At 55.2% G+C, this 23494-nt stretch overlaps 2 protein-coding genes across 2 annotated transcripts in view; one reads left to right on the plus strand and one right to left on the minus strand.

Moving 5' to 3' along the window:
• The window catches only part of SHC3 (SHC adaptor protein 3), a 108734-nt gene extending 97239 nt beyond the window's left edge, over nucleotides 1-11495 (plus strand). Inside the window, exon 12 of the mRNA XM_038527325.1 lies at nucleotides 4337-11495. Coding sequence (XP_038383253.1) covers nucleotides 4337-4465 — 129 coding nt within the window. The 3' untranslated portion in view covers nucleotides 4466-11495. The remainder of the gene's footprint in view (nucleotides 1-4336) is intronic.
• A 736-nt stretch (nucleotides 11496-12231) lies between these two features.
• On the minus strand, nucleotides 12232-23225 carry S1PR3 (sphingosine-1-phosphate receptor 3). Its single transcript, XM_038527326.1, has 2 exons — nucleotides 23144-23225; nucleotides 12232-15466 (listed from the first exon to the last, which is right to left on the minus strand). Exon 2 carries the CDS (start codon nucleotides 15378-15380, stop codon nucleotides 14175-14177), a length of 1206 nt encoding a protein of 401 aa, XP_038383254.1. The 5' UTR covers nucleotides 15381-15466; nucleotides 23144-23225; the 3' UTR covers nucleotides 12232-14174.
• Nucleotides 23226-23494: the final 269 nt, after the last annotated feature.

Below are 23494 nucleotides of genomic sequence, written 5' to 3' on the forward strand. Positions count from 1 at the left end.
TTGGCATACAAGGTTACAGGACTGACTCTTGGCATTGCAGCCCCCAGGGTCTGATGTGAACCTGGAACTGTGTCCACTCGGTCTAGAAAGGACCCAAACTTCACTTTTATTTAAAATCAGTGGGGGAGGCCAGGCAATGTGGCTGGGTGAGTCTATATCCCACTTGGGTTAGTTGTATTTGGGCTGGGGCCCCTGGGGGTGGAGGGTCTACTGGTGGGTCCAACCCAGGCTGAGATATTAGACAAAGGGCAGCAGGTCTGAGTGTGCAACTTGTTGCAATGGAACCAGAGTTTAATCAGCAAACATCACTGTCTGATGGCTTTGCGCAAGCTAGTGTGACCTTTTGGAAGAGAACGGATGTAATTATTCTGTTGTTGGTGGAGTGTGCTTGTTGATACACAATCTCTAAATGGTATTTCTAAGTCCCGGGCCCCTGATTTAAATGTTCCGCAGGCAGGTCGAGCCCACCATGCCTGAAGCAGAAGGTATGGGCCCCACTCCCTTGCCCACTGCCCTGTGGATTCCTTCCCATGCCTTGCCCCACCCTCAAGCTTTAGCCACGAGCACCTTCCTCCTCATGCATGTGTAGTTTATTTTTTTGAGGTTTTGCTTATTTACTTGAGATAGAGAGTGAGAGAGCATGCAGGAGTAGGGGAATGGCAGGCAGAAGGAGAGGGAGAAGCAGACTCCCCACTGAGCAGGGAGCACAGCCCAGGACTCAATCCCAGGACCCTGAGATCATGATCTGGGCTGAAGGCAGGTGCTTAACTGACTGAGCCACCCAGGTGCCCCTCATGCATGTTTAGTTTTATAAGGAACCACCAAACCATCTTCCAAAGTGGCTGTACTGTTTTTACAGTCCCACCAGCAGTGAGGAGAGTTCTCACTGTTGCACATCCCCTCCAGTACGTGGGGCTGTCGGTTTCTGAATTTCAGCCATTCTGGTAGGTGTGTAGTGGTGTCTTGTTGCTTTAATTTGCATTTCTGTGATGACATGTGATGCAGAGCATCTCTCCATGTGCTTGTTTGCCATCTGCATGTCTTCTTTGGTAAGATCTGATTGTTCTCTTGTTGTTAGTGTTAAGAGTTCTTTGTATATTTTGGACACTAATTCATTATGAGATGTGTCTTTTGCAAATATCTTCTCCCAGATTCTGGCTCGTCCTCTCACTCTCTTGACTGTTACTTGTAGAGCAGCATTTTTTAATTTTAATGAGGTTCATCTTGCTATTTCTTTCATTCTTGAATCAGGCCTTTGATGGCATATCTAAAAAGTCACCACCCAAACCACAGTCATCTAGACTTTCCCCTGTGTTATCTTGTAGGAGTTCTGTGGTTTTGCATTTTACATTAAGGTCTGTAATCCATTTTGAGTTAGTTTTTATGAAGAGTGTAAGGTCTGGTCTAGGCTTTTTTTTTTTTTTAATGTGGACACCCAGTTGTTCCAGCACCATTTATTGAAAATGCTATCTTTGTCTTTTATTTCCTTTTTTGGCTTATAACTAGGACTTCCACTATGGTGTTGAAAAGGAGTGTGAGACAAGACATCCTGGCCTTGTTCAGGAGGATGTTAGTGGTAAGATTTTTATAGGTGTCTTTATCAAGTGGAGGAAGTTCCCCCTATATTCCTGGCTTACTGAGAGTTCTTATCATGAATTGGTTGAATTTGTTAAATGCCTTTTCTGTATCTATTGATATGATCATGCAGCTTTTTTTGTCTTTAGCCTAATGATGTGATGGATTGTGTTAATTGACTTCTGAGTGTAGAAGCAGCCTTGCATACCCAGGATACATCTCACTTGGCCATGGTATGTAATCCTTTCTATACATCGTTGGATTCAATTTGCTAATGTTCTGTTGAGGATTTTTGCATCTGTGTTCACAAGAGATGTTGGTCTATAGTTTTCTCTTCCTGTAGTATCTTTGTCTGCTTTTGATATTAGAATAATACTGGCCTCATAGAGTGAATTAAGTAGTATTCCTTCTGCTTCTGTCTTCCGAATAAGATGGTAGGGACTTGGTACAATTTCTTCTTTAAGTGTTTGGAAGAAGTCACCAGTGAACCCATCTGGGCCAAGTGCTTTCTGTGTTGGCAGATTATTAATGATTGATTCAATTTTTTAAATAAACAGAGGCTTATTCAAACCATCTATTTCTTTTTGTAAGAGTTTTGGGAGGTTGTATCTTTCAAGAAATGAGTCCATTTTTATCTAGGTTATAAAATTTGTGAGCCTAGAGTTGGTTCTAGTATTCTTTTATTATTCTTTTAATGCCCACAAGATCTGTGGTGATAACCCTTCTTTCATTTCTGACATTAGTAATTTGTGTCCTCTCTCACTTTTTCTGAGCCTAGCTAGAAACTTATGAATTTTTATTTACCTTTTTGAAGGACCAGCTTTGGGATCATTGATTTCTCTATTGATTTCCTGTTTCCAGTGTTGTTGGGGCTCTGTGTCTGCTCCAATTTTTTATTCTTTCTTTCCTTCTCCTTACCATGGGTTTAATTTGCTCTTCTTTTTCTAGTTTCCTAAGGTAAAAGCTTAGATGATTGATTTCAGATCATTCTTTTCTGACCCACATAGCAGGGGGGTCCATACAGACACCTCTGTGGGCTGCAGGTTCTCTGGGCAGGAGCCAGACTGGAGTTTTAGCAAGTATTTATGGAAATGGAGTGAACTGGCCTACTTCCTTAGGCAGTAAATTTATATGACTTGCCTCTTCTGTGTGCCTTTGTTTGCATGTGTGTGTGTTTATAGTAGCCAGCCTACGTCCTCCAGAGATGCTGACCACTGGGCTCTCAGCTTGGGCGGCATGTTGGAATCATGGGGGTTTCATGAAACACACTGGGGGCCAAGCCCCTTCCTGAACTCCTGGGGATGCTGGCCTGGGCATGGGGCTTCCTGAATGCATTCAGGTGGTTTGGATGTGAGCCCAAGTTGACCCTCGTGTCCCAGACACTTCCCTGCCATAAATCCTCAAGCACCCCTGTTGCCCCAGAGTTTAAATGAGTGTTAATCATAAGAAGTAGGAAAAAGAAGTCAACATACAGGCAACACCCCAATGGTAGTCTCAAGCTGAGCTATTCCTGCCCCTCACCTCCAAGAAAGGGGCCTGTCCATGCCACCCCAGGATCTTTCTGGGGTGAGAATTCTAAAGAACTCAGGAGGATTAAAGAACTTCAATGAAAAGATGCCCAAAAAGATTTCTTTGTGAATGTGCCCATTAGGTTGCCTCCTTGGTGAGCAGCTCAATGCCCAGGAGTTGGGAGCTGTGGCCCGGTGGGTCCTTGCCCCTCTGGTGCTTACAGAGATGGGTGGGGATGGTGTCCTGCCTCAGAGTGGGACCCTAGGAGAGGGAAACATCCTCATTTCAAAGCCTCTGCTGTTGCCTTTGTCGGTAGAGCCCAGAGCATATGGCCCAGGGGCTTTGATGGGCCTACCTGGGGTATAGACTTGGAGCAGGAATGAGATCAGGGCAGAAGGCTCAGAGATCAACATCCCATTGGTGGGCCAGTGGAGCAGGAGAGACAAGAGGGTCACATTAGGGGTAGGGGTGAGGATACTGGCACAGGTAAGGGAGGAGGAGCATAGATGTGCCCTCAGAGTCCCTGAGGGAAAAGTGGGGGAGGGCTATTTGCCCCAGGGGAGGGATGGCTCCCAGCAATAAGGCTGGAGAGAGAGGTCAGGCATGCAGGGCATCCCAGAGCCATTGGGAGGGCTAAGGGCCTGGAGGGTAGCCGGTGTAGCCAGGCACAGGCTTCCTGCCCCATCTCCCACCCTCCTCCAAGGAACAGGCCTCAGGGGGATCCTGTCCAGACCAGACTGGGAGACTGCTCCTGGTCAGGCTTCATCTGTCTTCTTCAAGTGGAGTCTACACAGGGCCTGTAACAGCTCAGGGACCAGGGCACAGGCCCAGTGAACAGAAGGAAGTGGTGGGCCTCCCCCCTCACCCCTAGGTGTTCACTTGCTCAGGAGAAGCTGGTGGGCAGTCATGGTTCAGGTTCCAGAGCCGCACGGCCAGCAGTGTGTGGTGCTGCCCCTGCATCCCCGACAGGCTCACCCTCTGGTGGGAGGGGCTGTGGAGCAGGAGAGAAAACACTGGCAGGTGGCGGGGGGGGGGGGGGGGGGGGGAGGATGGTTGGGGAAGGTGGGTAGCAGGTGACCCGCTGGACTGAGCAGCCGCTGACGATGACTGGGGACTTTGCAGACGTGTCTCTGAAAGAGTGGGGATCCCCAGGGAGGTGCCGCTCCAGGTCCCAAGGCCTGGCTGGCTCTGAGCACGTGTCCTCTGTCATCCACCTGTGTGTCATGCTTTCCTGACCTCTGTGTCCCTCCAGATCCGGACGAAAGACAGGGTCTTTGACAGCATCAGCCACCTCATCAACCACCACCTGGAGAACAGCCTGCCCATTGTCTCTGCCGGAAGCGAGCTCTGCCTCCAGCAGCCGGTGGAGAAGACCCTGTGACCGGCCAGCCACCCTGTCCTGACCTTGCGCCGGTGGTCAGGAGACCTGGTTCTTCCCGGGAAATGGGTATGGGGGGTTCCGGAGACTCGGGCCACTGCCCACAGGCTCAGAGCCTCATCCAAATGCTCCAGGAGGAAGGTGTCTGGAAAGTGCAAGTTTCATAAACTTGTTCCGATTTTCTCCTGTGCATATTAAAGGTGTACATACCTATACATCCTGTACAAATTATCCCTCTATATTTATATTTTTTAAGACTAAGAAAGATGTAAGACTAATGTTCTGTGCTGTATGTTTTTAATGGGGAAAAAAGTTTGACTATAGTTGTCCGGGTTAAAATTTAATTCAACTGACCCATTCTACTGAGAAATTCCACTAGGAAGGTGTCACCTGCAGTTTTACCTGATAAGCACAACACGGGGACAAGGAGCAGGAGGACTGGTCCTCAGTGCAGAGCCATAGCAGAAGAAGGCGGGATGCCACTCAAGGGAGTTTAGCTCTGCACGTAAAGCTCCAGGAACTGCTGGTCCAGGTGGTTGCTGCTCCAAGTTGCTGGCGCTCCTGCTCCTCCGTGATGTTGCCTCCACCCTCCATCCCCAGACCGTCCCCGTCACACCTGTGTGCTCGCGGAGCAGGTGGTTCCCGTGCTGTTCCGGGTGGTTCCGAGCACAGGAATGCTGGCCTCCTTGACCACAGTTGTTCAGGGGTTCATCAGGATCTGTTTGACTGACACATGTGGCACAAGATGAGCCTCCACGACCGAGATCTGACCTGGCCAACATTTCCCTTGTTTTCATCTGTGTGCGGAGGGCTGCTTGGGGCAAAGCCATGCTTCCTGGGTCCTTCTAGCCAATACGATGATGGCAGGTTGCTGGGGTAGCTGCTAGGAATGTGCCCCCATCCCTGGCATCCAATAGGGAGAGATGCATGTGTATGAGCTGCGTCAAAGGCAGATGTTAACACGAGCGCTTGATCCGGGACTCTTCTTGCTCTACGTTTGCCTCGGGTTGGTGACTCAGGAGTGTGGGGAACTAGTTGAGGTTTTGTCTCTCGAGTGGTTGGTGGGTAAAGGATCTGCTGTCTCTACAACAGATTTCCCAAGTGCTCTGTGGAAAGGGCCCATACCCCTGGCATCCCTTTGTCTGGGTTCCTTCCTTTGAGCTAAAACACTCTGATTTCTTACCTGATCATTCGGTGTCAACAAGGTTTCTGACTTAAAAAAAAAAACAAAAAACAAAAAACACCTGGGTTGAGCTTACCTGGTGACTTGACACATGCTGTCTTTTAAAAGCCAGAAGCTTCCATTCGTTGGTTGGTGCCCAGTTGTGGGCACCACAGCCTAGGCTCCCATCCCGTGCAGTCCCTCAGCAAGTGGCAGCCTGGGTCAGTGCAACGGGACTTTCTGCACACTTAACAGCAGGTCGGTAATAAATTCTGTGCTTCAAGAATGAGGCGTTAAGGGTAGATTTTACAAACTCTGAGGAGTAAGAATTCTGCAAAGTTAGACCAAATGAACCTGATTTCTGTTCCTAGGGTGTGTGTGTGTGTGTGTCCAGGATGGAAGATGGGGTGGAGCTCATGGGCAGGAATGGGTTGGGCAGGTCCACAGGTTTTGTGTGGAGCCCTCTTAGGACTTTTTGTCCTTCGAGGGTCTAGGAATCTAAGACAACAGTGGCTTAGGCTTCTAGAATGTTCCACTGTGCATTCGAACTAACCTAGGACCACCTAGCTCTTCCTAGAGCAGTTCTGGTTTCAGCCATGGCACAGACACCATGCCCCATGTTACCCAGAAGTAGTGGGAGCTGAACAGGGCTGGGGCAGCAGCTGGTGGGGTTCCTGCCCTGTGGTGATATAGACGGGGGGGTGGGGTAGCTATGGGAACTGCCCTGTGTCCCATCCCCTGCAGCCCCGCAGCCCTGTACACACACACACACACACACACACACACACATCCCACCCGCGTGTGCAAGTGTCCACACATATAAAAATGCATAAAACAACTTCCCTCTCAACGGCCTGCGAGGCCCAGCAAGGGCATCTTAAGCACGCACCCCAAATGCTAATGTTTAAGGGCGAAGTAGGAAAGGCTGGTGAGGGACCCTGAGCCCCGGGACATTGACCTGCCTCCTCTGCCCTCTCGGGGAGGCCAGAAGTGAGTGGTCTGCAGGTGTGGGAGCTCTTGCTGTGAAGTCACTGGTTAGCGCAGTGGTGGTAAGCAGTATAGATCACGTTTCTTTGCATGAGAATCCATTTAGAAAATTAGAAATATTGGGGGGAGATCAAATTTTGTTTCAATTTTAATTCAAAATGTGTACTTTTGAGTTCAGATTCCAGGATTGCTTATAATAACAGCATTGCTGTTGGGAAACTGTGCTCCTTCGTAGCCACCGGGGCGCCCTGCAGACCTGGCGGACGGCTGCCACTCCCTTGCCCGTGTCCCCCGCCATGTGATGTATGGTGTGGCTTTAGGGGTCACCTCAGCTCCCCCACAGTGCTGTGTGATGGGCACTATGGGGAGCCTCACTTGCTGGTGGAGAAACTGAGGCACAGTGGGCGGGCAGAGCTGTTGTGCTCCCTGCACGTGTCTGGGCACCGCCGTGTGCCTGCAGCTAGGATTCCTGGGCTAAGACGGGTCTCACCCTGCGCAGCCTGGGGCCCCCCTGCCTAGTCAGACTGCATCTCTGCCAGGGCAGGGCTGCGTGTTCCGGGACCTCTGAGTCCCTGGCTACGTACACTGCTCACTGTGCCTGGACCCCTGGAGCCCATGGTGGCCTTGGGCCCGCTGCTCCCCAGGGGCCCCTGCCTCTCCGCCCAGGCCTCTGGGTGTGCTGGGAGTGTACGGCAGGTCAACATGGGCCCTGGAGACCCCTACCCCCCACCGCCACCCCCCTCACCCTCGTGTGTGCATTAGTGGCATTTTCAAGGGCCGTCCTTGCCCCACGAGAGCCTAGGCATTCCCCGTGGGGCTGTTCCCAGTGGTGCCAGCGAGCTCTGATGCTCAAGGCCCCGAGGCACTCATGTCTGATGGCCGACACGTCCTAACATCTCCCCATTGCGGCCGATCCCAACTCTGTCCCCCCAGAAGCCACCACTCTTGGGCTTTTCATACTTGAGACGCCACAGGACCCAGGGGCCGCTTTGCTGTGACCTGGGTTTCATTTGAACAACCATCTGTTTAGCGCTGTCTCGGGGGTTTGGGAGGCTGGGTGGACAGGAGCCCTGGTGCAGGACATTTGGTGTCCCAAGGGGTCATGAGGAGGAAGGCAGCACGGGTGATGCCCCATGAAGGCAGGAGAGACAAAGCCTGTGCCAAGGGCAAGGCCTGGCTTGGGAGGAGTGGGTAGGGCAGCCGTCAGGGTGGCCCCCGAGGGCCTGCGCTCCGATGCTCGCCACTGCCTCCTGGCTCCGGCCATCCTGGGCTCCTTAGATGGAGAGCTCCCTTCAGGTGCTGCCTGATGCCTGGTGGCTCCTTCACATAAGTGACACATACAAACTGATGTCCTGGTCCTTCTTTGCCTGAATGGGTCCCTAGGTGGAGGCATTTCCTGCGAGATCACAGGCCTCTGTCAGAGCCATGTGGCCACCCGCTTGTCGCTCGGTGTCTCTGGGCGGTGGCTGGCCTCCTGCACCCCGCTGCTGTGAGATGGAGCGGGAGGTGCCAGCGAAAGGACAGAAACAGGAAGGACAGGTGCTTCCCAGGATGCTGCATGCACAGGCATGATGGTTCTCTCACCGCCCGCATACGTAGCACACCTGGGGTCCATTTGAGCCCTTCTGTGGGCAGTGTGATAGGCTGATTGGAAAGGGGACGGAGATTGTGGAAATACTGCACTGGGTCACGGTATGTCACAGACAAATTTTGGTCATGAGTTTTAGGATAATATCTGGCTCTGTAGTGAAACTTTAAAAATGGGTCCTGAGAATGATGAATTGGAAAAACCACTTTACAGGAAGGTATTGTGAACCTGGGTGTGCCAGGGGCCCCCAGAAGATGACCAGCAAGGGAGTGTTAGAGGATCGTGAAGCTGCAGAAGCCCCTTTCAGTGGGGCACCTGAGGCCAGGTGACCCGCTGGAGTGTGGTGACAATTAGGAGCACAGAACTTATTAGGGTCCTTTACAGTTCGCGTATAAAGCTCAGCCCCTGGTAGAGAACGACACATAGCTCTTCCCTCCTCATTGGGTTCGCATTTATGCTCATTCTTTTTGCAAAATATATAAAGACGGGAGTCCTACATGGACAAGGAAGTGTTTGGGGCTCTTCAGAGACAGACTCCTATAGGGCAAGTCACCACCATGTAGAAGACTAAGGTCACCAAGGCTCTGAGGGACAGCAGGAGACAGGCCCGGGCACATGTCAGTGCTCACCCAGCAGCGCCTAGCCACTGGCCCATCGCGGGTGGGGAACAGGCCCTGTGCACACCTGAGCCGGGGATCCTGGGCAGAAGGACAGGCTTGCAGGCTAAGCGGGCCTGCAGGCTAAGCGGGTCTGCAAGGGGCCCACAGGCCCCACCCCAGGAGTCTGTGCAGGGCCCAGGAATTTGCATTCCTAGTAAACTGGGCAATGCTGGTGGCAAGTGTGGACTTTGAGGACCACCACCAGGTGCGGTCCCCCGCCAAACTATGGCTTGCCGAGGGCTTCCCCCACCGCCCCCCCGCCAAACTATGGCTGTGTTTTCCCACCACCTCATGTCATGGAGCCCAGAGTCTGTGCTCTGAGTTTTAAAAGTGGAGGATTAATAAGCATTTAAAACTCCATGCAATCACTGCTGGCAGATAAAATGCCATCTGCCAGCCACAATTTATTTATAATGGGGTTTATACATATTTATAAGTTTGCAAGCAACAAATGCACAGTTTTAAAACTGGCACATTTTATAGCAGCCAGGAAAACTGCAATTTTATACCAGGACTTTGAATGTCAATCGCGCACATGCACACATACCTATGCTGATTGTGACGGGTGTGCACCTGTGTGTGCGCACATGCAGCCTGGCCACGAGGCTTGCGCCTCAACACTCCTCCCCGCGCTTCGGTATTTCTCATCAAGAAGGACACGCAGAAAGTTAAACAGATGTGAAGCATTTGGGGACTGCAGGTCCTGGCCTCTGCAGACACGGCGGGGCGGGGTGGGGGGCAGGCTCCTGAATGCTGTAGGACGTGGGACCCACCTGCAAATGGAGCAGGAGCAGACAGGAGGGCCACAGGGGCGGGGGGCCGCTGTGGAGGTGACACAGGGGCAGCAGGGGAAGACGAGGCCAAGAGGGCAACGGTGCAGGAGGAGGGAGACAAGAAGGAGGGTCTGGGGACAAGCAAGTCCAGCCTCACGTCCTGCTTCCACCTGGCAGCATGCAGCGCGGGTCAGAGGACAGAGAGGAATGACGAGGGGCCAGCGTGGAGAAGCTGTCCCCAGCAGGTGCGCTGGGCGTGAGCATCTGCCTGGGCACAGCCATGTGCGCTGCCTGGCTTGTAAGCATTTCCGACCAGCCCCCTCTTGGCCTTGTCTGTGCGTTGGTTCCTGTGTGGCAGGCACGGTGCTGGGCTCCTGGTAGGAAGCGGACATGCACAGGGCGTGACAGTGCAAGAAGCCTGATGGCTGGCGTGGTCAAGTGCAACAGGGCCACGGAGGCCGGGGCTCCCAGGTGGGCCTGGGGAGTCTGCAGGTTTTACGAGCTGGGAAGCAGGTGGGAGGAAGGCAGGGTAGAGGGTGTGGGGGGTGGGGGGCAGGGAACGAAGGACTCCCTCTGGCTCCTCACCTTCTGGAGGACTGGGAGGACCATTGTCATTCAGGGAAGCACCAGACGTGAGGCTTCCACTAGGTCACTTCCTGTGTGGTTGCTTCCTCATGCAATGTAGTGGGGAGAAATCCGCAAGTGGTCCTGTGTGCCACAGCCGACAGCTCGCGCTCACACGGGACATTTCTCCCACAACCAGATTTTCTACCTAAGCAGCCATCAACACAGCAGAAACATCTGTGGGCATATCCATCCCTGAACACTGAATTAGCTTTTTCTGTAATGACCGTGTGTCGGTGGCAAGTGGAATGTTCTCTGCTCATTTGCCTTTTGAATAAAACTCGTTCCAGAATAAATATCGTTAAAAATGAAGTATGTGGATGTTTCTGTGCATTCAGAATTAAACATCTGATGTTAAAAATCCAAGGATTAAGAGGGAACTCCGTGTAGAATTTCATGTGTCACGATGTTTCTTACTCTTTGACGAGTATTCGGATGGCAAAGTTATATCTGCTGATAAATATTATTTGAGAATTTTGTGTTCTGTCTTCCATCAACTTCTGTGGAACAAATAAGGATTGCCGGGAAGGTGTCTGTCTGTCTGGGGATGTTGCTGATTCATCACTTTATTCCGCATGGATGCTGGAACGGCATTTGGATTCCAGGGAGCGGAATTACCAAACCGATCTCAAGCTTTCCATGCGCCGTTTCGTGCAAACTGGGGACGCCCAAGCCGTGTCTGGGGGACAGAGCAGAGGCTCCACAGCTCGGCGGGGAAGGGGGCAGCTTCCACAGCTTCCTTCCCTCTGCGAACCCACTTCACTCCTTCAGGAAGTGATGTGGCTTCAGTCAGGGCCCCGTGTGCCTGGGGGCGGCCACCGAGCAGAGGGGCCACGTGGAGTCCCCCAGGGTCCCTTCCGTCGCCCGGGGCTCGTGTGGGCCATGCCACCCTTGTCCTTCTCACTGGTTAGCAGAAAATGTGCCTTCATTTTGGGGATCACGGTGTGTGCATTTCTGACTCTGTAGCAAACCCTTTGATGTTTTGACTTTGATACGAAGAAATATTTGGGTGTTCAGGTTTCGTCCTCGTGGAGACAATTTTGAAGCATGGACTTGGTGACACTGAGATGTTTTCTATCCCACGCGCCCTGTTTTGTGTCTGTGAAAGGCTCCTTACCGGCGCAGAACCCGCGCCCCCCTCCCCCGGGTCAGGGGTGCAGAGAAGCAGCCGAGATCTCTGGTTCACTGTTTCAATGATCGTCGGTGTAACTGTGAGCAATAAAGGATTGTGTAAAAAGTCTTCTGCGTGGGTGGTGGACCTTGCTTTGCCTCACGAGGGCGGGGAGGGCAGGTTGGGACCTTCCCATAGGGAGCAGGTACCCTGCCATCCCCAGACACCCCGGTCGCCTGCCATGCTTCACCCTTCGGCCCATGGTGCCGGGGGCGGGGGGCGGGAGGGCCTGGCAGCAGCAGAGCTGGTGGGGTGGGGGTCACGGCTGCCTGGTGGCCTGGGGCACAGTCCAGGGCGCGGCGGGCTGTGGACCTCGCCAGGGCTGTGAGATTTCTCCATGAACATCAGACCAGACCAGTTAGGGTGAATGCAGGCCTCACTCTGGGATGGACGTGCATGCACACGCACATGCACATGGACATGCACACAGACACATGCACTCACAGGCTAGAAGTCTCCCTCTGTCACCTAGGGCGCTGGGCAATGGGCCGCTTCTGACCGACTCCCTCCTGCTGCAAATGGAGCAGAACCAAACATCCCGTCGCTTTCGGCCAGGACTCGTAATCCCCCCATCCAAGAGCTCATCCTCCTGGAAACACTGGGGCCTACAGAACCTGACACCCCGAGTCTTCCCCTTCCCTGGGCACCAGCTATGCCGGGGTCGGAGGGAAGTGCAGGAGGCACAGTCCCCAGGTTCCCAGGGTGGCTTCAGTCCTGGGGGAACGCTGGCACCATGGGGGAGGCCAGGCCGCAACCCTGCACCCCTGGTGCAGATGAACCCCCCATGCTAACCTCCAGTGACAGGTTTACAAGCAGGCTTTTGGTTTTATTATTTTTTTTTTTAACAAACACACACGGGACACAGTAAAGAGATCTAATGCATATGTTCTAGGTGGCTTTGAAACTCAACCCCTCGATGACCCGCAGCTGTTGGCACAGGCTGTACATGCTGCTATTAAAGTCTATCATTTTCTGCATGTATTGAATGCACACGATTACTCCTTTGGGTTTTTCCACTCAAACTGTTTGCAAGTTTTGTGTTCTCACAATGGGAAGTCGGGATCAAGGAGCAAGTGTCATCAATAAGAGCACCGGAGACCCAGGAACCCCCAGGGACCCTGAGCTCTGTGGTCACTTCACTCCCTAGGTGAACACGTGGTGCTCCCTGCTGTGTCTTCTTGATGCCTGACTTTTCTAGACATGCTGTCTGACCCGAGAATACACTCCTCTCCAGCGACGTAAAGAAGCCAACAAAAGTGCCACCAATGAGCATCCCCTTCTCTCATCAGTCACAGAAATGAGGGAAGTCTTTGGTCAGGACACGGAGACCCCCCAGGACCCACAGGAATGTGCCTCGGTTGGGAGCATGGGCATCTGATAACACGCAGGAGCCAGCAGTGTCTCCTCCAGACGGTTAACGTGTCAAGGTGTCTCTGGAGTCTTGACTCAGCCGAAATGCCCGGCGAACCAGAAAGCCTCAGGGGCTCTGATGTGAGAGTCCTTTTGAAGGCTGCCTGTTTTGTGTTTGGCCAAGAGCCTGACACGTGAACTCTGTGGGTGTGAGATCTCCACACATGTGTGCACGTCCTCATTGGTGTGTCCTGCAGGTGGGATCCCTGAGGGAAGCTCCTCATGCACAAATACCTCCTGAGGAACCCCCTACATGCGGGGATGGGGATGCAGGGTCGGCTGACCCCATATTGTTACCTACAGCATCACTACATTTCCCGGAAGAGCACACAACTCGGTCCTACTGACCTGGTGCTTCTCTGGCTAGAGGGGACCAGGCTCCAAATAGGATCCAAGTGCAGCCTGTCAGCCTCTCCTAATTCCGTACAAATTTTTCCTCACATCAAACATACCACAGCTTCCTCTGGCCAGGGTGTCTGTCCTCCGCTTCTGCCTTCTGGGCTCTTCTGCTTGGCCCAGGGATGGCCTCTGGGAAGCCCCTGGTGGGCTTTTCTGAGATCTGGAGGGTCACCAGTCACATAATGTGGGTAATGGGGCTGGGGGATGTGTTCAAGTCTCTGCAGGGACACAGCCCTGGGGAGAGGCAGGGATGCAGCTCTCAGCGCACTCTCACTCTCCCAGGGTCCTTTGGACACTGTCAGGGTCAGATCCACGCACCTGAGACCCACCCGGGAGCAGCCTTTTTCAAAGCCTGCTGAACACAAGACTCCGTGTCAGTGTGAGGAGACAGGGATGGGCATGTCCGGCTAATTGCCAGCCTCAGCCTCGCTCCTGGCGGTCCGGTCAGGACACCGTGCCACGTCCTGCTGCCTACAGCAGAAACAGGTGCTGTGTCCTGATGGTGGACGTCAGAAACCTGAGCGCTGCGTGACACAGAAAAGACGAACACGCCAGCATCCACAGCATGCGCGGTCCACGTAGTGTGAAGTTACCAGACATTGCCATGACATTCAGGGAAGCACATTGCGCGTTGTGGGCCCACGACCTTCCCTCCCGTGGGATTCAGGGGAAGGTGGCAGATTGGACGTTTGGAAGACTCACGCCAACATGGACAAGGCAGGCAGGCTGTCTACTGTGAAACAGGCCAGCGAGTCCTCGGGTCCCCTTCTTCCTGGGACGTCCACACCACATGGGCCACACATGGGCAAACAGATTTCCCGAGTGCCAGCTCCAGAACCCCCGGGGGTGACGCATGCAATAAATAAGAACGTGGCTGGGAGCTGAGCACCTCTTGTCTCATGGACATGTGGGGATGGCCATTCCTGGAGGTGGCCATGCTCACTTGCAGAGGATCCCGTTCTGCAGGGTTTTGTTCCCATCCATGATGCACGGCGAGGCAGCTATCTGGGGAGGGTCCTCCTTGCTCTTCGGTGAGGGGCTGCTGTTGTTGCTGCCACTGGACTTGCTTCTGCTGGGGTCGAGAGCGGGCTGGGTGGGTGAGGAGCGGGCGCCCCAGCGCCGGACCAGGCAGGTGCACACCAGCCGGAAGAAGGCCCGCCGCATCTCTTTGCTGGCCAGCGTGTAGATGACGGGGTTCATGGCCGAGTTCATCACCGCCAGCACAATGAACCACTGGGCCTTGAACAGGATGGCACACTGCTTCACCCTGCAGGCCACGTCGACGAGGAAGAGAATGAAGAGTGGGGACCAGCAGGCAATGAACACACTGACCACGATCACCACGGTCCGCAGCAGGGCCATGGACCGCTCCGAGTTGTGGGGGCTGGCCACCCGGCGGCTGCTGGACTTCACCAGGAAGTAGATGCGCGCGTACAGGATCACGATGGTGACCAGGATGGCTGTGAAGATGCTGATGCAGAAGGCGATGTACCTCTTGGAGTAGAGGGGCAGGATGGTGGAGCAGTCGGGGAGGTTGTGCAGGCAATTCCAGCCCAGGATGGGGAGGGCACCCAGCGAGAAGGCGATGAGCCAGCACATGCCAATCAGAAGGAAGACGCGGTGCTTCTTGTTGGCATCGTACGGCCTCATTTTGATCATAGTCAAGTGCCGCTCGATCGCAATGGCCAGCAAGCTACAGGTGGACGCCCCGAGGGCCACGAACATGCTGCCCTCCCTTAGGAACCAGAGCGTGGGAGACAGGCTCAGCGTCCTCTTGCCCGACATCAGAATGTTGACCTTGTAGGCGATGCCGGCCAGCAGGTCACAGAGGGCCAAGTTGCCGATGAAGAAGTACATGCGGTTGTGGAACTTATTGTTTTTCCAGATGGCGATGAGAACCATGAGGTTCTCCAGCACAATGAAGCTGCAGATGATCAGGAACAGCACGGTGGTAGGCATGCTGCCCTCGGGGGCCTCCCTCAGCCGGCCCTCCAGCTTGCCCACGTAGTTGTAGTGCTCGTGCAGGGTCTCGGTCTCGTTCCCGTTCCCGGGAGAGGGCCTGGCGCGCGGCGGGACGACTGTGGCCATCGCTCGGGCGCGCAGAGGCTCAGCTCCGGATCCCAGCAGAGGGCGCCCTGGGCACATCCATACCAGAGAACAGGCGCGGGCTCAGGCTTCCGGGGTGGCCCGGGCGGTGGCGGGACCCCAGCCGGGGCGTGCAGAGCAGGGGGCTGCGAAGATAAAAGTGGGGTGCCCAGAGATTACGGGGGCTCAAGACCACCCAGGGGGCAGCCGCAGCACAGCTGGGGGAAGGCAGCTTATGTGGGGGCCCACGGCTCCTCAGGGGCTGAGGTGGCCGCAGGAAGCCACTTGGTGTCTGCAGCTGCTGGGAGGGAGGTCGGTGTGTGAGCCCCGCGGTCATTCACTCGTACAACAATGACACAACAGACCCAAATACACGTCAGTCTGTCAGGGAATCCCAAGGCACTTGGGGGCGCTGACCGTGCATCCTCCGCCACAGCACAGGAGCGGCCAAACCATGATTCCCTTTACCCCAAGACAAATGGGATCATCTTGGGACAGCAAAATAGAAGGGAACCAGAATGCCGCCCCCGGGAAGCCACCCCTGGTGAGCCTGGAGCAACACTAGGGGAGCAACACCACCCCGATGGCGTCCCTGGGACCAGGGCCAGACACAGAGTGGGGTCCCAACGGCCTACAGGGGAGGCCGGAGACGGCCATGCGGCCACCAAGGGCAGGGCAGTGGGAGGCACGACGGCCCATAGCTCCCTGATGGCAGCAGTGTGGGGAGGGGCAGATGGGCCATGAGCCCATACTTCTACCAAGGGTGATAGAAGGAGAGTCAGGGACAAGCACTTGGCCTCTGGACTTGGCTGAAAACCCAGAGCTCAGGTCAGACCGTCTGCGCCCCCGGAACTGAAGCCGTTGTTCGTGAGCAGAGAGAAAGGACCCCGCTGGGGGTATAGGCAGACGGAGGAGGCCCGAAGCCAGGTGCCAGCCATCGGTGGCCCCGGGTTTAAGCCCCCCTCCCCTCTGATACTTCCCACCCTCACCTGAGGCCACACCCATCACCTGTGGGGACATCACCGTCCCAGCTGGACGGGGCTACCAGTGGATGCACTGATTTTAAATTACAAACCTATGTTTAAACATCTACTAATGAGCACATGAGCTTGGCTTAGAACAGCCTGCAGAGTATCCAGTGGTGACTTTTTTTTCTTTCATGACGTTTAAGTCATAGCCCTACTTTGGGTTTGGAGACACACGGGCTCCACACTTGGGGTGTGTTGGGATCTGAGCTCGATGCCAGATTCGGGTACAGCCCGGGAGGTGCTGGGTCCTGGAAGGATCCCGGGGCGCAGTGTGTGTGGCTGCTGTTGGATGAGGAGGAGAGGAGAGTCCGCGGGGCCCTGGCTCCAGGCACCCTTCAGGTCGCTGCCCCACAGGCACTGCTCAGGGCCAAGGGTGCTGTGACACCCTCCCCTCCACCGGGGCTCAGGTTCTCTGAGATCAGGAAAGACGGCTCTGCTCCTTCTTTGCAGGGACTTCTCCCCAGGTGCTGGGGCACCCAGGCCCTGCCTCCTCCGGAAAGCCCATGGGCTGTGGCCTGTGCAGGATGCCTGCGAGGTGTGTGCCGGTAGGTGCCCTGGAGGCGCACGGTCAGCTCGGTGGGCAGCTGGCCCGCCAGCGCCCCGGCCCCACGCACCTTCCTCTAACCCTGGCCAAGCCTTCTTGCCCCGAGTCAGGCTCCCTCTGCCCTGGGGTCAGCCCAGCCCCTCGAGACTTCTCTACTCGCCACTTCTTACGGCAGATCGCAGGCTGTCCTTTAAAGAGCGGGAACAGGGCAGCCCAGTGGCTCAGCGGTTTAGCGCTGCCTTCAGCCCAGGGCGTGATCCTGGAGACCCGGGATCGAGTCCCACATCGGATTCCCTGCGTGGAGCCTGCTTCTCCCTCTGCCTGTGTCTCTGCCTCTCTCTCTCTCTCTCTGTGTCTCTCATGAATAAATGAAATCTTAAAAAATAAAATAAAATAAAGAGCGGGAATAATGACGCTGCTGACCATCCCGGAGCCCAGCGCCTGGAGCGGCTTGCTTCAGGGTCACACAGGGGCAGAGTGCCCCACGCCTCTCACGGCGCCTGTCTGCTCATGGGAGCCCAACACATGCTCTGCTTGTCTGCTGGTTCCTTATCCGCGAGCTGTGAATGGAGCTGGCACGACCTCCCTCTGCTCGCGGGGCCCTGGGCACAGCACAGCCCAGAGCACAGCCAGCCCCACACAGACGGGGCTGACCGACCCTGCCCTACGAGCGTCCTTGTCCATGGAAGAGGCGCAGTACAGAGGCAGGGGCGAGAAGCACACGGCCACCCCACCGACAGTCAGAAGGGAGCAGTGCCCCGAGAACGGCTGTGTCCCAGCCGGTGGAGGGTCGACGTGGCTGCCCCGAGGCCTCCATATGCCCTACATCCACGGGCCATTGTGTCCACAACACCTGCTCCCCTGCCAGGGGCTTCCATCTCAGGAAGGACGGCGGGCGTGTGGTTAACACGGGGTATAATCCTGAGTGAGTTAGCACCCGCACAGTCTGAACTGCAGACACACGAGTGTGACCTGAAAGGGTGAGGAAAGTGAATTGTTGGTGAATTCACACCCAGGAGGGTGAGAAAGGGCTCCAAGCAGCCACATCTGAAAGGTTTTGAAACCACAGTACAAGTGAACCTCGTCTTCTGGGCCTGCTTCCCCCATGGTGACTCCACGTCGTGGATGCTCCCCCCGTGGCACACACTCTACTCCCGTGCTTGTGCCATGAGCACCGACCAAAGGGACATGTGTCCCCATAAACCCACTGCATCTGGAACCTCTTGGACGTAAAGAGCGAGGACACGCAAGTGAAGGGCTACACAGACTCCCATCCGTTTCTTTTCCTCCCCACGTGCCAGGTTTTGAAAAAACAAAACAAAAAACAGAGCAGAGCAGAAAAACAAGCCAAAAGTGAAGCCAAGACCCAGCAATACAAGAGCCACAATGAGAATGGTGTAAGATGTGCCAGAGAGCCACCAAAAACATGCATTTTGAGGGTGAATGTTTTTTCCCACTAATGCTTAATTTATCATTTTCCTTGATTAAATATTCATCACTCGAAGAGCCTGTTTTTTTCAGAGCATCTCTTGCTAAATGCTATTCGCTGCATTTTCATAACTGGAAGACATCTGGCTCCCTTTGGAATCTAAAAGCTTATTTTCTTTGGATTATCAACATTAGAACGCGGACTCCATCCTGAGAGTTACGTGCTGGGCTAAAGGCCAGATTGATTTTGGATGCATCTGAGTGCTGTTATTTGTGGTCAAAAGCATCACAGAGTTCGGGCCCCACCTTTCAGGGGGTGAGGCAGGACCTGGATTTGCGGGAAGAACACTCCGCCCTCTCGCCCTCCACCTCGGAGCGCAAGACCAGGTGGGGCACCAGCCCTCCAGGCACATCTGTTCTGCGGAGTGCAGGGCACTGGGCCATCAAGTCCTGGGGAGCCAGCCTGTCCTACCCGGTGCAGTCACCACCGACCCCCAGAGGGGTCACGGGCTGGGCTTCTCACCCTCTGGAGGGCTGTACGTAGCTGTTTCCGACCTTCCCATAGATGGGGTCCCACAGCATCCGACTGTGCCTGGCATCTTTCTGCCAATGGCACGATGCTCCCTTGAGTCCTACAGGGAGGTGCATTTGGATGCTGGCACTTCCTGCTCCCGTCAAGGGACGGATGCCCCGGCCACTCTTGCCTATGGATATAGGGTGGTTTCTGCACGTCATTTTCCTAGGAAGCACTGCCGGGTGTGGGTGGAGACATCCTTGTGAGCTTGTACCTGTGCTCCCATGGGGTCGTTTGGCTTTCCGAGCGTCGTGGTGGTGTCGGGAATGGGCTCTGACATAGCTGGTCCCTGCAGAGACTGGCCACTGGGCTACCTGGACAAGTCCCCACGAGGGCAAGTTTTACACAGCGTGAGTGCTCACGTTTTGCTTTATTTTAAAAGTTAAGCATCTGCGGCTGGCAGTGACCACCATCTGACGTTTCATTGTTAAGACTCCAATCCTGCGTAATTTCCCCCCAACAACTGAGAAATAAAGGCTGATGCTGAGGAAGGTGGCGGTGTGCGGGCTCGGGAGAGGCACCTAGAAGGTAGCTTCACTGTGTGTCACGCCAGCGGGATTTCTGTCCCTCTGTTCCAAGGGGGTGCATCTGCAGGGAGGGGCAGCCTGGGCCCCCCATGGGTTCCAGATGTGCGCTCTGCACTAGCGATTCACTTTCTCTACACATGACACATGTCAATTTTAAAAATAAACTATAAAAAGAAGGAAACGAAAAAAGTAAAGGGAAATATTTCTGAAAAGCCTGGGGTCTCTCCCTCTCTCTCTCTCTTTCTCTCTCTCCCCATCGTGGTGAACAAGAAAGACAAGAGAAGACAATGAGATTTCTCCGGTCAGACGCAGGGTGCTGCTGGTCAAAGGCACGTTTTCCCAGGGAAATCAACTATCCTCCAGACGGAAGTAAAACACCAAGCATTTGCCAACCAGCGGATTTCTTGGAAAGCAGTATTTTGTTGTTGTTGTTTACAAGAATTTAGGAAAGAAATAACGGGCTGGTCATTTCGATGCCCCAGGAAATTCCTTCGCTAATGAGTACTTCCTCTTGCCCCCAGATTTTGGAGGTGACCTCGCTGGACAGTCAGAGGTAGCTCGGTGCAAGAGGCCTTGCATGCACAGCCCCGCAGGCCTGCCCTCTGCTGGGAGCCCAGTCCTGGGGCCCTGGCGAGACCACTGTGAGGAGCAGGCCTCCCACTACCAACTCACCCGGTGGCTTTCCTACAAGTGACTCTCTCAGCAGGTAGGTGGGTGTTCACACACTCCTCCGGAGCTCCGTACCCGGGGTGGGCTGCAGGACCCCCGCACAGGCCCCAGGCTCTGCCTCCGCGCCCGCTCTCCCGGGTGCCTGGGCTTGTCCACCATCACAAGGCAACCGGTTTGGATACAAGAGGCCTTAAACTCTGCTCTTCAAGCGGATTTTTCAGACTCTCCCTCCTCCGCTTGTCCTAAGTAAGAGCACAGGCTGGACTCCTGCCCAGACTGCCATGGGATGAATGAAGGTGTGCGGGGATGAGCTCCTCCGGGCAGGGAAGGGCTTATGCAAACAGGAGACACCTGGCCAAGAAGTCCTAATGGTGGGGTCTCTCCTACCCTTTCCCTGTGCCACAGCGACACAGCACACGCAGCACACATTGCACCTTGCAGGGTACCATGTCTGGTCCCCATGGCAGCATCTGCCTTTTGAGTGTACATAGAGGGAAGCCGAGGCTGGGGTGTGGGGGTCACTGTCCTTGGTGACACAGCTTGGAGGAGGCGGTGCTGGGCTGGAGATGTGGGTCATCTGATTCCCGTGCACCATGTTAGGGGTCAGCTCTTCTGGAGCGTCCACCCCTCTTGGTGTTCTTCACTTGAAGGTGACAAGAGTGTCACCAGCAGGCTAGCCAAATGCTGGAATGCCGACCTACATGGAAAACCGACACCAGGGAGATGGAGTGGTGTCTGCAGGGCCAAAGAGCCACTCGGACTTGCCCCAGCTCACGGAGCCACGGGCAAGCCGGAGCCACCCCCGGCGGGGCCACATTCTCCACTGGGCAGTCTCGTCGCTGGCTCACCTAGCTGGCCTGCCGCCGAGCCTCCTACAGACCCGCAGCTGCAGCTCCTCCAAAATAGGAGGAAAGAACACAGAACAGACCGTGCCCAGCGCTGTCATAACCGTAACTGAAGCACAGGACTCTCGCACCTGGATGGAGTCCACCAAGCACACCCTATTACCTCCGAGAGCTCATGATACATCTCATAAGGCAATTAATGAATTCAGCAGAAAATGGGTGCAAAGGAATCATAAGAAGTGGCTCCAAACTGATAAGACAGGAATGAGGAAGCCATGTGAGAGGGAAAAGAAAGGTCCCGGAAAGCACGGCCCACGGCTCCGGCTCCCACCACGGAAGGCCTGAGGGTGCCCCAAGGCCCTGCCCACTGTGTCAGCACCGGCTCCCAGAACAAAGTCCTGCAGAAGAAAAGGGGGCTTCACTGCAGGGACACTCACAAATATTCAGATGTTGGCATGCTCAGAGTCTCCTTTTTTTACTGTAAAAAAAACCACACATCCACTGTAGCTATCAAAGTGTCTTCAGAAGGATGGGAAAAAAAAAAAGACACCACAGAGTCAAATCAGTGTCACAATTTCCAGAGAACGGAAAATCAGTCCCCACATTTTGAGAATATTATGAGGCCAACACGGGAGGCTCCTTCTTCAGGAAATGCAAGTTTCTACCATGCACCCGTGGTAGAAAATTAGGACAGCCATGCATTTTATGAAATTCAGAAACAAAGACAAAAGCAGCATTTTCAAAGATGAAACTTGTTGAGAAGCCATCCCAGCTGTATCTTTATGGGGTGGGGCGGGTGGCGGGGAATTGCTCCTAAAGGCTGACCTGTAGTCTCTGGTGTCAGGTGACAGAGCAACCAGACAGGCAGGCCGGATGTGAAGCTCTGTTGACTGAGGAAGCCCAGTGTGTGGTCCTTCTAGGGCCACAGAATTATTCAACCTGAACAGAGCTCTGCATCAGTTCCGAGAAAACTCCTACAGGTCCAGACACTTCCACCAACTCCTCGAGGACAACACACACACCACCACCACCATCATCACCACTGCCACCGCCAGCCAGGGGCATGGCCACCCTTGTCCGTCACACCCCACAGGACAATCCTGCCTTGGGACTTCTAGGAATCACTGGTCTTAACCACGCCCGCAGGATTGCCACTAAAAAAGAAAAGAATGTTGCAAACACGAATGATGAAGATGTGGGTATACAGAGCGGGCTCTGCAACCTCTGACATCCAGACGTGAGCAAGAAGTTCTGGAAGTGCTCAGGGCTCCAGCTGGGGGTGGGTACCATGTGCAGGGTGGACCTTCCGCTTTTGAAAATAATCTTCCAGGAGACCCCGTGTTCATGCCACTCCCTTTTCTTAATCTTCCTAACAAAACGTGTTCCCTTTAAACCCCCAACAAGAAGGCCCTCTCTTACATCTAAATATAAAAACCCACAATGAAACATGTCACCGGGAGTGGCCAGCCCCAGAAGAGAGAGAAAAAGAGAGAGAGAGAGAGAGAGACCATTTGGAGCCGGGGAGGCTGAAAGTGGCAAAGCCAGCGTCCGTCTCCTGCATCAGGCCAAAGAAGGACAAGTCCCTGCCGTTCTCCAGGCTTTGTCTCGCTGGGAGGACAGCGCACTGACTTCCTCGGGAACCTCACAACTGCAAAGTGGCGATGTCACCCTCCAGCCCCGATCCTGACAGCCCTCATTGCCTACTTCCAGAAACAGACGGGAAAGAATGGGACGATGTGGAGAATATCGTTTAAAAGAATGGTTTTCAAAGAAAAAAAAAAAAAAAGAATGGTTTTCCCAGGAGAACGACGACGGCCACCCGGTCCCGGAGCCCCCAGGTCCTCTTCCCCGGAGGACACGTAACTTTTCAATCGCTCTAGGGATAGGGCCCAGGGGACTTCTCTGGAAAGAGCCACTTCTCTTTCCTCCAGGTCCTGAGAATGGGAAGATGACGCTCGGTCTGGACTCCCGGGAGGTGGTTAAAAAGGAACCATCCCCGCGCCCCTGGCTGTGACACGCGCCCGCGTGCACAGGGGAGCCCTCCGTCCGCCCCGGCCGCGGCTGCCGCAGGAGTGGGTGGCCCGGGCAGGGGCAGGCGGTGGCAGGGCAGGGCGCTGTCCCCCGGGCGGGCTGGACGGTGGGAGAGGTGCCCCCCGCCCGGCCCCCGCCCGGCCCCCGCCCGGCCCCCGGCCCGGCCCGCAGGCTCACCGCCGCCTGGGAGGCGTCCTCGCGCCGCGCGCATCCTCGAGGCCCTTCCTCCGCTCGCGGGCGGCCGGCGGGGGCGGGTGGCGGGTGGCGCCGGGCTCTGCCGGGACCCGCGGGCTCAGCCTCTGCGCGCACCCGCCCGGGCCCAAACTTTTCCAGCGGCGCTGGGGGCGGGGCCCGCGCTCCTCCCGCCGCGCGCAGCGCCCGCCCTCCCCGCTCCCGCCCCGCCGCCCCGGCGCCCCTCCCCCAGCCCCCGCCTCCCCAGCTCGTCCTCATCTCTCCGTCCCCATCTCTGCAGCCCACCTCCCTTCGCCCCTCGCGCCTCCCCCGCGCCCTCCTCCCGCCCCCCACTCA

The sequence above is a fragment of the Canis lupus genome, chromosome 1 (genome assembly GCF_011100685.1).
Source record: "Canis lupus familiaris isolate Mischka breed German Shepherd chromosome 1, alternate assembly UU_Cfam_GSD_1.0, whole genome shotgun sequence".
NCBI lineage: Eukaryota > Metazoa > Chordata > Mammalia > Carnivora > Canidae > Canis > Canis lupus.

Excerpts from the sequence above, each read along its gene's own strand:
- S1PR3 (XM_038527326.1), bottom strand. The coding sequence starts at position 15,380 with ATGTGCCCAGGGCGCCCTCTGCTGGGATCCGGAGCTGAGCCTCTGCGC.